General features: G+C 32.5%; 1 protein-coding gene across 4 annotated transcripts in view; it reads right to left on the bottom strand.

The window, feature by feature from the left end:
• LOC148234077 (glutamate receptor 1-like) overlaps window positions 1-19,464 on the bottom strand; it is a 393,208-nt gene that overhangs the window by 68,404 nt on the left and 305,340 nt on the right. For all 4 annotated transcript variants that reach the window (XM_088187823.1, XM_088187822.1, XM_088187824.1 and 1 more), the window contains 2 exons: window positions 15,709-15,962; window positions 11,077-11,241 (listed from right to left, as the gene is read on the bottom strand). In XM_088187823.1, the coding sequence (XP_088043949.1) occupies window positions 11,077-11,241; window positions 15,709-15,962 (419 nt within the window). The remainder of the gene's footprint in view (window positions 1-11,076; window positions 11,242-15,708; window positions 15,963-19,464) is intronic.

Below are 19,464 nucleotides of genomic sequence, written 5' to 3'. Positions count from 1 at the left end.
CAGTAATGCCTCAAAGATGTTGGGACTTGTTCAATTGAGGAGCTCGATGGCACTTTGTGCCTTTTATATTCACCTAGTGTAGAGTACGCGTACGCATACGCGTTTCTGGGTGTTTGCCAAATAATGCAACTGACTCACTTTTAAAATACAATGACAAAAATATGTTTCTCAAATACCTGTATACGAGAGAATAAAAATATTATTCATTTTTATTTCCCACAAAATTCCAACAAGGTATGCTGGGATTAGAGTCTCCAATTCGAGTAATCGAGTACTCGATACTCGAGTATACTTGTCTACTTTTCAAGTACTTGATAATCGAGTATTTTGAAAATTACTCGATTAATAATCGAAATTAAAAATTTTTGAAATATTTCAGAAACAAAAATAACTTTAACTCGGTCCGGTAAAGGTTAACGTCTTGCTTTTATTTGGCGTTTATGCCCGAAGTCCCGAGCTAAAGCGGTTACTATCAGGTATAATTTTTTCATAGTTCCATAGTTGCATAGTTCCGGTCGTCGGCTATGTTAGTGGGTACGACGGAGAAATTTCTTTTGTGTTTTCTGTTCGACAGTCCCGACTTATCTAATTTATGGCAATGAACAATATGAAATATCAACAAAAAAAATTTTAGGTTTTATGACTATGCAGTTGTAGCGTAAAGTGTTGTAAATTGTTTATACTGATCCCTCAGCTTAAAATATAAATCAAAACAATTGTGTGTTTTAAAGGCATTTAAAGTAAAGTCAGTTCTTTGCGAACCGTTTAGCTCTAGAGTGAAAGGGATTCACCCAAATACATCTTCGAAGGATATAGATTAAAATTCTTCGCATTAATCAGAAGGAGTAGAATATTGTATATTGTTAAGAAAAAAAATCTATTCAAGAAGAATTACAAAATGCTATTTTGTCAATAGTCGAAGGAAATAAGAGAAAAGCAGAGAAGGGAATGAAAGAAGAGAACATAAAAATAGAGTTCAAAAAATTTTATATCTATAAAAAGCGAACAGATATAAATTAGAAGCCTTATCCAACGCGTTAATGGCAATATGACCAACATCAACAGCAACGGAAAGGGTTTTTTCCATAACGGGAATAATAAAACCAAAGGTTAGCAATAATATTAAATTCGAGACACTTTTTGCATTATTGTTTTTAAAAAGTATGTTCGTGAAGTTAAAATAATTGTAAAAATTAACATACTAAGTATTTTATTTATTTATTTATATGTGCACGAATTTGAATAATAGCTATTTTGGTACATTTGGTAAATACTCGAAAGTACTCGAGTACTCGAGTATTTTAAAATTTTAATATTCGATACTCGAGTAGTTGATGGTTCGAGTAATTGGAGACTCTAGCTGGGATATAATTCCTTGGAAAGTACTTTGGAAAGCATTTTTTCTAGGTACTGATAGATAATATATACAATCCGGTATTTTTTCTGTTCAGGATGGATTAAGGTAAAGTTGTTATGCATATGTATTTAAATAAATAAATAAACACTTGTCTGAGAATTTAGATTATACAGGGTCTTGCTGATGCAGAAAGTACATTTTGAGATTTTTATTAACACCAGAATTCTGTAATTTTACAGCACAAGAGAAAATAAACTTTTGTTGACTCTCATAGTGATTATTTTGATAATTAGTAATGTAATTGAATCTAAAGGTCATAAAACGCAATAATTTTATGTAGTGATGTTGTTTGTTTATAGCTATTCATTTAAATGCCTCGAGTTATTTAAGTTCAGGGGGGATATAGTCTGCGATATCTTCTGCACACTAACAAAGGCTTCATCGGATATTACAGCCTCGTCTGATATTTATTTATTTATTTATGCTTTTGCCGGCGGACCCATTCTGCGGCCGATGAGATTTTATCTGATTCGCCTGGACAAAAAAGGGACAGCTGTAGAGTCTGGCGGCCGCTTGGCGCTAATGGCTGGCGGTTTGTCGGATTCGGCTTGGAAAAAATCCTGGAAAAAGGATTTCCTCCCTGGGGAGCTGGCGCGAGATGAAAGCCCGGAGCCGTGTGATTGATTCTGCACGTATTGCGATCAGATCATTTCGGGATTTTCGTGATTTATCTATCCACGAGCATAATGTTTTTCGGCTTATCGGCGGCGGGGCGTTTGGCGTTTTGGATGTGGTTTTTTTTCGCCACCAGCTATCCCTTTTGCCCTAACGATTTGGCCAAAAGTGAGATAATATGGCTTTGAATTACGACCTAAGAGTGTGTGAATGAATCGTGTGGATGTGTACACTCTTGTACATACACTATTCTGGGTGTTTCTAAAATCACTTTCAATTATGTTAAAATTAAACATATCTATTTATTCAGGCAGTTAGACGTTGAAAGGGCTGGTAATATACATTTTTATTGCACAAAAACATAAATTATACAATTTGTAAGAGTCCGGCTTGGTCCAAAAGTCGATTTGTAAAAATGTGAATCTCCCTGTTCTATGGATCTTATCATCATGATTATACGTTTTCTGGATGAAGCTTGGACAAGTGGGAAAGAAGGCTTATTTATACCAATGGGTGTACTGTTGAACCTCTCCTCTAAATAATGAACTGTGTATCTTACAGGTGGCCTTTTTGATGGCGACCATTCTATAATGACAAAAGGATTTAATAATATAATCTGTTTTACTTGTATACAATAATGGCTTTCGAAAGTCTGTGAGCTTAGTTAATCATTAAACTTTTAATGACACCCTCTGTTTAATATAGGTATATTATTGCTATCTCGGTTTTGAAAATATAGATTTCATTCAATCGCATTTTAATGACGATGAAATTGCAGAAAGGTCTTCAGTAATATATAAAATAAAATGCAATGAAAATCGAGAAATTTTAATAAAACGTAGCAAAAATACGTTACGTATTTAATGTTGATGGCTATATCAATTTTTAGTTTTCCTACATTTAAGTCTATATACTAATACCTAAAAAAAAGAGTTCGAATCCTATATTGACCCTACTCTTTTTCAATTTCTATCGTGTCTATGGGAAATTAGAACTATTAATTGTTATGTTATATTTTCCTAATTTTAATAATTAATATTCTGATTAATAAATAACTTAAATAGAGTTAGGCCGTGCACAGTGAAATATATTAAGCTGTCATAGGATTTTTAATTAAATAAATATGTGTAACTGACATACAAATTTTGATTTCAGTCTAATGTCCCTTTCAGAGCCGTCCAAAGGGGTGGGTGGAAGGAGGATTTCATAAATTAGTTCTCCTTGATTTCCTTAATTTCATTACAAATACAAACTTTAAATATTAGTTTTAAACGAATGCTATAAATTCTAAATAAAAAATATAAAAATATATTAAGGACAGTAGTAAACGCCATTTTTTATTGTGGGGTTCGTCAAATGATATTGACAGTAAAGATTGCGGTATATTTAATAAAAGTAATTAATTAATCATAAATTACCTAGAAATACTCTGCTATGTTTGAGCCATAAAACATCCAGAAAGAAAATAACTTACATCGACTAACATTTAAAACTAAATAATAACTCTACTTGCCAGCGATAAAAATATTTTTAATGTATTTCATTAGGCAAAGTACTTTTATATTTATTTCGATTGTACTATATAGTGCTAACAGTACGGAAATATAATTGTACTATCAATAAAATTTTCATTAGTTTTATCGAAACATAACAGCACACTGGAGAGGGACTGACACAATAAATTTTGGCAAATTGCAAGCTGACAACTTTGCTACTAAATATTTGAGAGCTCAGTGTTATGACAATTGCGCGAATATGGCTGAGAAATAAAAGAAATGCCATGTCGAATTATTAAAGTGAAGGAATTGCGTATTTTTTTATCATGTTCGTCACATTCTTTGAATCTTGTTTGAGTTCACGCTGACAGTGTATTGCCTAAAATGGTGCCATTTTTTGGTACAGACCAAATTTATTTGTTTTCTTTCTCGTTATTAGATGGAAAACACTTATGTCTTTTAAAAAAGATTGCAATACTCAGTGGTTATCAAAAAATAAGCTTTATGTACAGTGAAAAAACAGTGGCAAAGATCTCGAATGTTATAGAGCAGGAGTAGCCAACTTGCTTGTTGTCGAGAGCGACTTCTTAAATAAAAAAATAATCACGAGCCTTCTATCAAATTCTTAAAATGAGCTCTAGGAGGAATGGAGGGCAGAAATTTTAATTATTTTATAGTAAAATCAAAACCACTTATACATTTTTGAACGTAATTTGATTTTGTTGAATGTGGTTGGGAAAATGGAAAGTTTGTACTTTCATTTATTTTGAATCAGTCAAAACATTTTTTTTTTAATTTTGTATAATAATTTACTCTTGTTTTTTTAATGCGGAAAAACTACTAATCAAATAACCAATTATTTTATATTTTCCTTTCAGTTCTAGGTTTACCACACTTAGAGTTTTCCTGTAAAATCGGTTAAAAATGCCGAATTACACTGCGAATTTTGCTCCTGTTCCAGCATTAGTGATCTCTTTCTTTAAAGAAATGAATGATTTTGTATACCAAATCTCGAAATCTTTGCACAAACTTGCTTCGGTTTCGAGTCAAAAATTAGGTCTGTTTGTTTTTTGTCTAATCAGATTTTAATATACCTTTAATAGGGTTATAAATTAAAAAAATCAAATCTATTACTAAAAAATAAAATTAATGAAAAATGCAGTGATAGCTTAAAATATTTAAAAAAAATTCGTCGTTTTGCAATAAAATCGTCCCTAACGATTCTTATTCAGTAAAAAGTCCGCAAAAAACATTCTAATAAAAACTAAAATAAATACAATACCACCAACATTCGTTAATACATCCAATTAATAAAGAAAATAAAACTCATATATTAAGATTTTTTTCTTAAAAAATGCTAACCCACTAAAATTTTTAGCATTAACTAGTTTAATTGTAGGGATCTCCCTTATTACAATCAAATCTTAAAACCATAATAAACTGTCAATAAAAGCAATGATTTAATATGCATATTTTGATCCTTTGCGACCAAATCACAAAAAAGTCATCACGTGATTTTTTTACAAAGTCAATTATTTTTCATTGATTCTGTTAATAGTTTTTTCTATTCATAAATATTTAACGGTCATTGTCGAGTCGTTAGAGCTTGATTGTATTCCGGGGCAATTGCACCGGATGATTTGGCTCGGTGAAAATTCTATTCCCCTATGGCATACGTTCGCGAACACAATCGATGGGGAAATGGAGGGCCATTGTCGGCCGAGCGTTTGATTTATAAATGACAATAATTTTCCATTTCGGCTCTTCATTAACTTTTTACATGTCGCTCCAAAGAGAGTTCCTAAAAAACTACGTGCCGTCGAGGATTGCGTATGCGGCGTGCGTACATATCTGTTTGTCACTGGTTAGCAAAAGTTTTAATAGATGGACTGCCAGATGATTGAGTAAAAGTTAAACACTATACTGTGTCAGTCCATTCAATAGCAACTGCTCCAAAACGAACGTATGTAGGTTTACACAAAATTAAAAAAATGTTTTTAATAGAATATTATAATATATATTATGCTAACATTATATATTGAGATCAGGGATTGCAATACAACCGTGATTTTTAATATCGAAAAAAACAGCCATTACCGGTATTACCGGTTTAACACGTTTTGCCAATATTATTATAATTACAATTAATTGTTCATAAGAAAGACTGAAAAAATAATCCGAATACCGCTCTCATGTTCCATCATGCTTATTGATTAGCAATACCTAAACGTAATTGCCTCACTCATAGTAAAACTGCAAGATAACATTACACATTTAACGTAGATTTAAATATTCGTACTGGTTTTTACAATTAAAATCGAAGAAAACAGTGAATAAAACTTAAATTGATTTTTTTCCGATTTTGGAAATGCTTCAGAGATTAATCTTTTGTATTGTATGCAGCAAAAATACACACTGACTTGCTTCTATTATATATGAAGCACGTTATACATTTATGCACACATACTATATATAATACATACAAATTTTCTGCCACCTCGCCGAGTAATTAATTACGCTCGGAAAATTGTGAAATATGAAACGCGAAAAAGCGGCCGGGCCGTTTACGGCGCATATTAGCTTTTATTTAACGGCCGCAAGCAGCGGTAAACGCTTCGTGGGAAATTCCGCTGTATTATATGTACTTTACTGTACCGGTACATATTAAATTTTAACTGCACCTTGCCGCTTCTTGTGTATGTGCATTAGAGAATTTAACCCATCCAAAACGCGTGTTCTTTGCTGTTTAATGAAAATCCTCGTGTGCCAGATTTTGCACATACTAGGACACTGGTAAAGTTTCAAGACATATATATTAAATATTACCTTTGAAAAGTCTTTGTAGTGTAATCAAAATTAGTATACGATGCAAATAATGCTTCATGTATACACCTATACAAAAGTGACTTTCATATTTACAAATTTGAACACTGAAAAACAATATACATATTGTTCGATATTTTTTAAGTTATCTTTACTATGATATGAAGAAATATTTAAAAATGTTAAATTTAAGAATAAAGAATCAATAAAAAAATATTTCGAAATATAAATATGAATATTAAAAAAATATATAAATATTGCATTTGTAATTTTTAAGACCAACGTCTATCATCTGCAAAGTCACACCCTTCGGCATTGAAGCTCGAAAAATCCATTAAGCTTATATAATATTTGTTTATACATGAGATTATTCTATTTGAGCTAAATTTTCTCATTATTAGAAATATGTTTATACACAATTTTAATCAATCAGCACGATATTTAACAGTGAGATTATGAAAATCTAGGAAAAAATAATAAAATTTGAGCGCAAAAGTCATCGACTTTTACCACTGAATAAAAAATATATTTTCACTGTAGTTATTTAGAAGCATAAAGTCAAGTGTGTAGTTGCGATATAATATACGTGTACCTAGGAGGCTTTAAAACGTTCAATATAAACGCTGTTGAAGGGTCAGTGGTGCAAGAGGAAAGACTGTAGATCCGTGTCGGGTCGATTACGCTCGAATCCGATTAGCGGCTTTCAATGCTCACATTTCACGGTATGAATACGAACGGCAGTCGACCCTTAATCCACGAATGTACCTCTGTGTGCACGTTGTTAACTTCTCCAGAAAAAAAAACCGTCCTCCAGATTGAAATTACTGTGAGCCGTGAATTAATTCACCAGTACAATTCTATAAATATTGTATTCTTAACAATATATAGAGTCAGTTAAGACTTACCATCTCTAAAGTAAGTCCCACGGAATTGCTCACAACTGATTGCAAAGCTGTCATTCTTTGTATCAGTTGAGATACATTACAATAAAATTGAAAAACAGTCTAAGTTGGTTGGTAAAGAATAACTGATATTATTGCGGATAAAACACGGCACTCCTAACCTCAATCTTTATAATTACTCTTGAATTAACCCTCACACGCAATTACCGAATTTGGGCGGCCGTACAAATTCGTACGTCCCGTTCGCGTGATTAAACGGCCAGAGTCGAGCGTTTGCGACACGAAATTGCGGTTTGTTGATGAAGCGTTAGAAACCAACGGTGGAATAATATTGGCGGCAGCACCAGATACACAGCATGGCCTCGACAAAACAATAGCCCCTGGGTTATGACCACCACCACCGCATTAATTACAACCAGGATACATTGGCGTCGATCAAAACGCCACAAGGGAGTTAAAAGTCCAAGCTGTGGTCAGATTAGCCGTTTAAGTCTACGTGGGACATCTCATGTCTTTATATTACATGATTTTAGAACATCCAGTTGGGAACCTAATATTAAAACGACTTATAGTCTTTGAAGATGTCGACGTTGACAAATGATTTTAGCATTAGAGACATTTTTTAAAGAATGATTTATCCAATGAATTAGAACCAATTTTATTTATGGTTAAGAATGCCTATATAGGTCGCCTAAGAAACAATAGAACAAAGACTGCACTGATTTTTTCCTACAGCGCTTGGTCTTTTTATCATTCAACATTAAACGGAAGCGAAAGGAGTAAAAATATTGCAGAAGCTTGTCATAGTAAACTGCAATTGCGCTTTGGTAGCAGTTCAACTCACCCAAATTTATGATTTTTTATCTATGCTCTCAGAAAACTCCAAAAAAGCTATGATGTTAGTTATGAGAGAATAGCAATCGTAGACGTTTCGAAGAAGATGACCAAAGAGTTGAAGTATTATAAAAGAGAACATATATAATATTTACGTGTAATGAGATTATGAATTGCATATAATTATAATATGAATTAATAAACTTTTACGTTTTAATGTATATTTTATAAATATTTAAGTAATATAATTTATAATCAGTAGATGTCACTTTGCAGCTGGAGGTCGGTTATTCAAAATGTAAGCACCTTATATTTTTGGCGATTTTAAGATTAAACAAAATTACTTAATAAAATCTAGGTCAATCTATAATACGATCAATTTAATATATACTGTGTATCATAATATTAAGTAATCCCGAAATTAATGTCGTTTTTTTAAATGCCAGTCGCGTAAGCTGTTGATTCATAAGTACGTCTTTGGTGCACATCTGGACTCCACCTTCCAAAATTAAAAAAAAATTGTCCCCTAAAATTTACGATGGCAAAATTTTTACCAAGTGAACCATTTAAACAAAATTGCATGTTATATGAATTTCTTGAAAAACGGCAACTACGGCCACTAATAATATTTGTAAGGTAGTAGGTGATTTATTATATATCCGTAAATGACAAAGATTGCTTAATGAAAATCGATTGAGAAGTCCTGGATTTGGGACTTACTCAAACTATTCATCAGCTGGCCAAGAAACTAAACCAGTCCGATTCAACAATGCATAGACACATACAAGATATTGGGAAGGCTTGGAAACAAGTTGTACGGTTTCCGCTCGAATTAAGCGAAGAAAAAAAGTCAGCGCTGAATCGCTTTTATCGATTATTTAATAACCGGAGATGAGAGATAAGTGTTGCATGATAACAATCGTCATAGTAGACAGTGGTTATACAACAAGCTTATATTGTGATCATATGATACGCTTGCACGTGGAAGTATAAAAAGCCTGCACCTCTCAACAAAAGTCGAATAGTTCTAAAACACCACATTGCGTTCTATAGCACCACATAAAATCGAGGAACTTGGCTGGATTAAATTTCATCCACCTTATTCTACACACCTTGCTCTTTCTAACCACTCTTTATTTTATTCGATGTAACACTTCCTAGACGGAAAAAATCTGCAAAATGCAGACTATGTGAAAAGAGAGCTATCAGAGTGTTCTAAATCTTAGCCTCCAACATTTAATACTAATGGAATAAAAAAAAATAACCACGAGGTGGTAGAAGATTATATCTTTAGAAGACAACTAAATTTTGAAGTATTTAAATAAAAATATTTTTTTAAAAAGGATTTTTTTAATTCATTAAAAAACGACATTCATTTTGGGATTACCTTTTATATCATAAGCCATAATAGAAATGTAATGTAAAATATTTATGCTGAACAAAAGTAAATTACTGCATTTTAATGAAACTTTCTAAAATACATCTATGATATCTAAAAATAATTATTTAAATTAACTTGTAATAATGTGCATTAAATAATTTATTTATTGATTTAAATTAAATTAAAACCACAGTGACCTAACAGGTTATCCCAATGCGTCACAATGATTAGGAAAATAAACAGTATATTGTTCATTATTCAACAAACAATCAAAATAATACACAGTAAGAAAGAGAAAATAATCAAAAATAATAAAATTAAATGATACGAACCGGACCAGCTCCTCGTATCTGGCATTTAATAGATCAATGTGTAATGTCAGTGTATAGCGACGAGAAGCCGGATGGCGATAGCCACAGGCGAATTAGCTAGTCATGGTTCTAACGGACATCAGAAGAGAACGCGATCGTAATTTTCGAAGATTTTCCGGAACCCAAAACTAGAATTCATCGAGAACAGTTTATCAACAGCACCCTTCAGTAGTTAAAAGCGACTTAAAACTGTATGCGAGAACTCAACGAATCGTACCCCAACTCTCCTAAAAGAAAGATGCTGGGAATAAAGGACGGATTATAACCAAATATATTTTTATAAAGGTATCAAAAGAAACTTTTCCGAACTTTTACGATTGCCATGAATTATTTGGTTATTTGCGGCTGCGTGTCTCAAGTGTCATAGCGACACAAATAACTGATGGATCATCAGTGAAATGCGTTCTTCAAAACAAAGCAGTCTTATTGCAGACTTCATTTACGTATAGAGAGAGCTTCCTCTTGCTTACAAAAGTGATTCTGAGCTCTTTGGTCAAAGTTTTTTTAAGTTGAAATGAAATTATCTTTATGCCAATATAGTTGTTTTCTAAAAAAATCAAGTTTGATATTTCACGTGTGATCGCTAACTGATCTTAATAACCACAATGCATGTTTCTAGAGGGCGGTTACAAATAAAATTAGGGTCTCATCTAGTTTTATATCCTACGAAAGTGATACATGAGATTAATTTAGTGACCTTCTGCAATCTGTTCCAGCATTTTAGAATATCCCATTATCTGTTTGTAAATAACTTATATTAATTTCTAGCTTTAGATAGCAAACAAACACACTTTGTAACATATTGTGTATTCCATTCGCATTCCCTTTAATTTACCGAGCATAAATCACGGTAATTCCAAACAGCTTAAAGTCACTGGCGGGTTTCCGGGAAACTTATTTGCATACTAATAAACAGCAATGGTCACTGGCGGACGTTTGACAATGTTCGATATGCCAACTAATTGTTATTTAGTTGCAATGCTTTCAAAATAATATACATGTTAATAAATGAAATACATCACTATTAGATTATATTTCATCACTGGGATAACGAAGTATAATTTATGTATTCAATATACCGATATTCAGGCTAATAATTTGATGTTCATAGTTCTGTATTAATTTATTAAAAGTATTGGTGTTATTTTTAGAATATTTTTCGCTAGAATTTCATGAAATTTGTTTTCCTTGGAAATCAAGAATTAAATCTAATAGATAAATAAAATAGGAAGCTCACCGAAATCGACTCCTTGCCAGCTCCTTGAGTGATGGCTGGATCTAGCTTTTTCCATAAGTCCAAGAAGTCCCTGACGTGTCTCCTGGTAGTGTCGACAATTCTGAATCCCGTAATGTTGATCGCTCCGAATTCAATGATCTCCGATTCCCAACGGTCGTCCATTATCTGCAATGATACCATTAAAATAAATTTTAATAATTTAGTCATATTGTAATAATCGATTAAACTTGGATTGAAATAAGAAAAGAAAATTTATATTTCTAGGGTCTAATTCCAATGATCGTTGAAATTTTATTATTCATTTCACTTGGCAATAACGTTCGTCCCTGATCGGATAATCGTCTCGTATAAATATACATTATTATGTTATGGTATATATACAAATAAATATATATGTATGTATATATTTTTATGTATATCATATATGTATTATATATAAGATGTGCCAAAAACGGGTAACTGGGTGAGAGAGTATCTCCGATGCTTTACATACCTCCAAATCGGCAGATACTTAACGAGACGTCGTTATTTTCACAACATAAAACATGTACTTTATGTGATCGTTATGCGACGAATTATATGCGTGTGTAAGTACGTATATATACGAGTGTGTATAAACACAAGATGTATATTTGTTAAGCCCAATATGTCAGTTATATATGGACTTAATGTGTTATGCAGATATAATCTTACATGTATGCATACATAATATTTTAATATTTACGCGAGATAATACGTTAGCTGCCTTTCTTCGCAAAAAAGATGAGCTGATTCTATGACTATTTTTTATGCGCATTATGATCCTGTAGAGCACTACAGATCTTATAATCTTGTACTCGTAGTATGTACAATAGAACATAATAAACGTGACTCTTGAAGATAAGATGCATTGAACTTCGATATGGATGAATACCAGTAGAAGTGTCTCAAACTAAGTGTCGGAGGGGATGTCTGTCAGGTGATTCCTGGTTGCCAGGGTCCCAGTATTTATATTCATGGCTCAATGCATTTGCCCAACACAATTGCACTGCGCAAAAAAATTCAGATGGAATAAAGAAAATTGTCTCCGTCCACCTGCAAGTTATTAGTTGAAAGTATGCTAAAAAGAGTTGCAGCTTTAATTAAAGCTAATGGTAGGCCTACTGAATTTAAAAAATAAGTTTAAAAGTTTTTTAAGATATAACAAATTGAATAGGATGCCCCATTATTATGGCCAAACCTGTATATACACATATGTACATACATACATACATACACCTGACACGATTTTAGTCGAGCTTCGCAAAAACTGTCGAGTCTCTGCCATTCGTCAAAATGCCAGTCAAGCCTCGTTAATTGAAAACCATCAATTTGGTTCGTTATCAATGAACACCACAATAATGCTACATGTGCAGAGCGTCACGTTGAAGTACCCTCACCTTAATACATATGTATACTTATATTGTATAGTGATACAGCTAATATTTAAATGCCTAGTGATTACATAAATGTAAGGTCAGTTCAAATATACATATGTTTTTATAAATTTAAATCACAAGCTCGAAGAAATACGATTCTATATTAATACTAAATATATATATATTATAATTAATTTAGAAAAATTGATTATGAATCAATTTCATTAGATAAAAATGCTCTCATTGATTTGCGGACAAATCGAGCTCTTGAAATATAATTTTAAATCTGTTTAACACTAAAACTTTACTTACTAAAGTCCATCAGTTATGGTTATTGGCTGTCATAAAAACGTCTTTAAAATTTAGATTAAAGATACAGTATTGTAATCTTTACATTTATGTAATCCTGCTTCATGAGCAACAATGTACCCTAAAGATGATTAAGTACAGCCTGCTTTAAAGTTTATAGACAGTTAATCAAACTATATATTATACATTAATGTTTGGTATATCCATCGAAAGCTTATTTTAGTGCTGTATGTGACATACTACTATGTGATATCACCCGCATATGCAAGTAATTGGATCGATTTATATAAGGTACCTGTACCTTTTTACATGACGATATTGAATAGGAGACATGCTAAGGTTTTACCTTGTCTTAGACTGTGCTGGCATCCTAATCCTTAGAAGATATCAGATTGAATCCGTACACTGTGTCTGACGTTCGACATTGACAATTTTTATTAGCTTACAAGGGATGTTAAAGAACGTATTACCTCATAGAGTTTAGGGTCTTCGTATTGTTTCAAATTCTGACTAGTAAGCCTTTAAATGGGTATCAAAACATTTTTTATGGGATTTCAATTTTTGTGAAATGTGTGTAACTTATTTTTTTCGGGAAGCAATACCGATTCCGACAATTTAACGCTTGACACAAATTACAGTTACCCCTATCACCTCTCTTTAGCTAAGCACGCGTTTGTATGTTTTTTTGTTAGTAAACAGTGGGAAAAAATGTAAAAAGTTATCTTTTGTTATACGTGCGGTGAATTTACATCAGCTTCTCAAATAAAAATAATTCTGGTTTTGGAGAAAAAGGCAAAAGATCTTTATTTCAAGTGCCACATGGGCGACCAGAAATAGACACAAGCTCCGCACATGAGCTATGTACGATGTAGAAGAACTCTCATGAGTTGGCTACGAGGTTCACACAAAGCTATGTATAGTCCGTCTAAGATGTTAACGCTCATCATCGTCGTGTTGGAAACAAGGGTGCGTGTACGCATGCATGCATACATTTACAGTTTTCCTGGAATTTGTTTACACCGATAAGAGAACGTTACCAATACTAAATCATGGCTGTTTTAAGGGTAGGTTGACCATACGTTGGAAATTGAATTAAAAATTATAATATGTTATATTTTTATTATAAATTATTATCATGTTGTGTTATTTTGTAATTAACAGAAAAATTCCTGTAATATTCTATTGCTATTTTAAAAAAATATTATATTAAACAGATTTTGAACCTGGAGAGTGATTACAAAACTGCTATCATGTTTTTGAGTTAAATATGTATATAAATAAATAAAATAAGTAAGAAAGTGATATTTTAGATTATCTTCAACAAATTAAATTAAAATAGGAAAAATTAATTGAACGTTAAATTTTACATGGTCACCCTATTATATTCTCTCACCAATATTGTAGCAATGAGCGTTCATATCTTGGACGGACTGTATGTTGTTTACGGTTCCGATGGCTTGGAGGGAGCTGAAGGATCCCATCAATGATTGCTACTTCTGCTTGACAAAGAAGCAAACCTCGAATTAGTCTTACGGCCTGTCCGTCACAACGAATCTCTACCTAACCGAACTCTCCAGAAAATTTGCAATTAGAGGGAATTTCATCAGAATAGGATAATGAATTTGCAAAAAATTGCGTGTGATAAATAATTCACATACACAGAGTCGATATTATTATATTATTTTAAATGATTTGTAAGGAATTCATCAAGGTGAGCTACCCATTTTATATATGTCATAGAATTACCAATTCTATGAGAGTCCATACCTTCGTCATGTCCCGGAAATGCCAAACCCAAACTAGCTAATAATTTTGCCGTGGCTACGATTTTTGTTAAAACATTTCTCCTATATATTCGCTCCATATAAATTTGTTGGACCAATTTATAATCAACGCGCCCAGCTGATAATAATATTTTTTTTAAAGTTAACTTTGAGGAAAAGTTATCTTTGAATACTCATGTTCCTTTAACGCGCGACTTAAATTTTTCCAGTCGTTATACCCCGTCATAAATTTAGTATTACCACGCGATAAAATTAACACGCATAACAATAAACACATTCACTAGTTTCTGAAAAAATTAATCATTCGCGAAATTCTTTAGTACCGTAAACCATTCTTTAATATCGTTAACAATAAAAATTATTCATTGAACTGTTTCTGAAGTAGTAGTCTTATTTCCGTCTTTACGTTCTTCTTTCAGTGACGTTTAAGCTCCAATATTGCACAGTTTATAAATAAAAAATTCTTCAACATTTTATCAGATTTAACCTCTGGCCATTAAGTGATTCTTGAGGAAAATCCAATCTCTTCTATTGGTTGCTTTTGATTTTATTTGTTCGCATTCTGCCGGTTGTTTTTCGATTTCTTTGTTATTTTTATACAATGTTCGATATTTATTTTTGAAAAAATACGCACTCAAAGTTTTTGCTTAATTAAACGAGATTTGCTATATTTCCTTCCGGTTTTTTTTCGTTTTTCGACTTCAGATGCGTATGTTCGCTTCATGGCTTAAATATTAAAAATTATATATCGATCACTCGTACTCGAATTATTAACCCGCTTGTAATTGAAATATTTTGGCATTGAAATATTTTATTTTTTATTCACTTTTGTATAACGTAGCAACACTTTTAAAAAAATATTTTTTTTTAAATAAACCTCCCCACTTGTGCATAAATCCGTATTTTAATATGTTCTGGTTTATAGCGTGTACCTTGTGACTTAAGCTGGTAAAAAGTTTCCCCTGGTTGTGTCACATTTTACCAAAGAAACTTTTTTTCTTAAACGGTTGAAACTCTTTAACACAAACCAAGCTGTCATTTTTATGATTTGAAAGCATAATTAAATCCCTGTTATTGTTAATATAAGAGTATTAAAATGATAAATCTGAAATAACAATAGATGAAATTAATTTAGTACTTACCAATCCACTCAGCAGATAGTGATACGTCCTTTTCCCCAGCGCCACGTCCCTCACGTGTCCAATGACAACGTCCTTGGCCATATCCGTGGGACAATCCAGCACCACGTACTTGTGCCCCCACCTATCTAGCTCTTCCAGCGACCTGAGAAAGTCAATGGCGTCCGTGGCGTTGACAATCCTCTTCACTGATTCCACTTGGAACGAGCCGTTGCCTGGCCTGAGCGTCTGATAGATGTTCTGCAAGCGCAGCAGACCTGGAACAATGAAAAATAAGTTAGCATTAGTAAACTATTCGACGCGTTCGTAATGTATGCATGTGATACTCGAATTCTAATAGTTAATTAGATCACGTAGAGACGGCAAATTACTCTTCTCTAATAATGGCCACGGGGAGCACGAATCTAATATCATAAGCGATAAGAGCTGAAATGTAGTTCCTCGTGGGGACGTAGTCAAGGTAAGGGGTGTATGGGGGTATTGAGGGCGGCGATGGTGGTAGAACTCCATTAAAATTAACAATAAATTACGCCGGAATGTGTAACAGATGTAATCGGCAACGATCTATAACGTGATGTATGCTATAGCTCCACTGTACGCACACTTACATATATTCATACATATAAAGAGCAAAGGACGAATGTAAATATTTACTTTATTTTTTAATGGTATTTTTGCTGTAATTTTTAAATAATTTGTAATATTTTAAACAAATACTTATAGGTTTTTGCTTTCAAAACTGGATTTATAAATGCTTTTAGAGCAATCTCGATGCGTTTCTTAAAATTGTATACATATTATTTACAACAAGCCTGTCAAACTTGATCACTGGTATGGGGCAAAAATATAAGATTTTGTTTTATTTGAGCCAAAAAAATACATTTTTGTATCAAAAACATTTATTTTTATATTAAGAACATTAAAAATAAATAAAGGTTCGACCAAATTATCTATTAAATTATTATTCTCTTCTTGATACTTGGCATCTCTTCCAGATATTATTTTTTCTAGACAATATACGCGACAAGTATACGCTATTAGAAAGCGACATCTCCGAGGTCAAATTGTGTAATGCGAATGCAGTGGCTTTTTGCTGCTATTAGTCTTCTGGTGATATATTGTTTCCCGTGACCGCTTCATAACAAAGAAATATTCATTCAATGCACCGGAGCATCCTTGTGTGTTATTTATAGGGGAATCATTTTTTCTAGTCGTAACGGGGTGTGATCCCACTGTTGTCTAGTTTATCCTCATTGATGAAGAATCACTTTTGGACACAGATTTTAACGCGAGTTTCAAGAATAGGATACCCCACAAATGAAAAAATAAAATTAGTTGATAATATGATCCAAGACTAAAATTTATTTATTTGAAAAATTGAAAATTTAATTGAAATAAACCATATTGACTGCTTTGAATTCAAATGTGAACGACACAGCGTAATCGTACGTGCTGCACACCAATGCGCAAATGGACACAGTTCGTTTACTGGTAGTACTGGTTCGGGAGAGATCGTACATTTTCGTAAAATATTGGGCGCATAGGCACTTTCTTTTTAACGTGTGATTGACGTGCTGATTGAAACTCGCGACGGTATGTGTACGTACGTGCGATGGTGGCTGACATAAAATGGAAGAGTATAAAATAATTTTACATTCTATTGATTATTCTTTTGCCATGTAAACTTATATACTTAAATAAAAGCACTAATGCAGCGGCTCAATCTGTGTTTAATTGCCACCCGTCACCTCCCGTTGCCAAAATTTTATAAATTAAAAAATAGTTCAGCTGACAACCATATTTATAATATATTATTCCCTGTCATAATATTTATATATTCATTTTTTAATTACACAACAGATGTCAATAGTCTAATTATTTAATTTCTAAGCATGTGGTGTCCGGTAAGTCAACGTGCAAACTCGCGAGTCGATGGGCTAAGAAAGCGGCCTGACAATAAGAAGCAATCAATCCCTTTTTCATCAAGATATTATGAATACTCTGAACAATACTTGTTTTGAAACGATCTATCGAACAACAACGCGTGTGCGAGAGAGAGAGAGAGAGAGAGATAATAAAAAAAGAAAGTCTAAAAGAGAGAGAGAGAGAGAGAAGACATTAAATATAATGGAATTATGCGGCTATAGTTTTTGTATACATAAGTTAGGAATGATTTGCGTATAGTGCAAGGGTGAAAAAATAGAATTGACTTGAAATTGTTTGGGTCGCAAAAAAATTACTGTGAGCCGTATGCGGCCCGCAGTCTAAAAGTTAAAAAAATATAATTTTAGGGTAAGTCCCTAAAATTATATTTTTCTTAACTTTTAGACAAAGATCATTAGGGATAACGAATGTCTTTACACTCCATGTTTAATATTAAAAGCCACTTCACTACGCCTAATTACCCAGAAGTATCCAAAACTGTTTCAAATGAATGAGATTAAATAATTGCTTAAAAGAAAGAGATCGTAGGACACAGTAATTATTTTGTTAGACCAAGTATATTTACACGTTAACTTTTGCGATTTGTACCGACCACTTCCAAATTGGGCATTATGTCAAAAGAGCCCGATAAATAATAATTTACCCCGGAAAGTTTGCATTCGAATTGGTGTTTCGATCCCCGTTCTGAGGTTTAGTTACATCAACGTGTTTGCGCGCGGGTGACCAAGATTGGTGACCCCGCGTTGGCGGTCAGCGGTTTGGTCATCAAATTGCTGAAAATTATTCTCGAATGGAGTGCATCACAATTTGATTATATTTTTTTGACATTTTAACTTTAAATTCGTTCTAAGCCGCTACGCTGCGTCATTGGATGCGTTCGCGCTTTGCTGAATTGAATTAAATAAACTGTGAACAAAATTCTAATTACAGTAGATATCTCTTACACAGTATTAGTTCAAGATAAGCAAAATATTGAAACACTTGGCATACATATGCAATAGAAATAAAACTTTTACTATAATAAGTGCTTTATAAGCATTTGATTTTATATAAAATATACTGCGGCTATGTTAACAAAATTTTATATTCTAGGATTTACCATTAGGAAAGAAATTCTTTGAAAATTATAGGTAAACGTACTAATTGAAAGTCTTCATTAAAAGAAATACAAATGTATGATTACTTTCATATTAGCTAATATGTGTTAAAATATAAAAAGTCAATATTCACTATGAATAAAAGTTACAAATTGATTATCCTCTATAAACTGTTATTTATTTTTGGTTAAAAGGTTAAAGATTTTTGCTGATAATTGCACGTATAATACTCTCTTACCGTGTATAGTTTTTGCGATACGATTACTTATGTGGAAATGGAACTAAATTTCTTAACTGCATAACCGCTTGGTTTAAAATAATTTTGTCATGAAAGATAAGTTCCCCAAATAATACAAATAAAAAATACGTCCTTTAATCATTAATATGGTATAATCAACATCAACTTTCAATCCTCGTATGTACTAAGTATATATTACATTTACGCGATTCTCAAACGCGCCAAAACCTGGATTCCCCTAAATATAAAACTTGCTTTCATATGACAACTCTTATCTGTCAAACGCACGTCGCGCGTGGCTAAGTGTAATTAAATAAACAGTGAAATATGTTATAATCACAGTGCATTTTTTTACAGTGTTAATTAAAGATAATACGAAATGATGTAGCATTGGAATTACTTACGGTATAAACAAAACTTTAAGTGCCAGTAAGTATTTGGTTATATGGATAATATGTCACGGTTATTCTAACAAAATTA

Source organism: Plectrocnemia conspersa, unplaced genomic scaffold (assembly GCF_051122295.1).
Source record: "Plectrocnemia conspersa isolate PC_06_02 unplaced genomic scaffold, ASM5112229v1 ptg000006l, whole genome shotgun sequence".
NCBI lineage: Eukaryota > Metazoa > Arthropoda > Insecta > Trichoptera > Polycentropodidae > Plectrocnemia > Plectrocnemia conspersa.
Note: the sequence above shows the minus strand (reverse complement) of the source record. Positions and strands in the feature narration are given on the sequence as shown.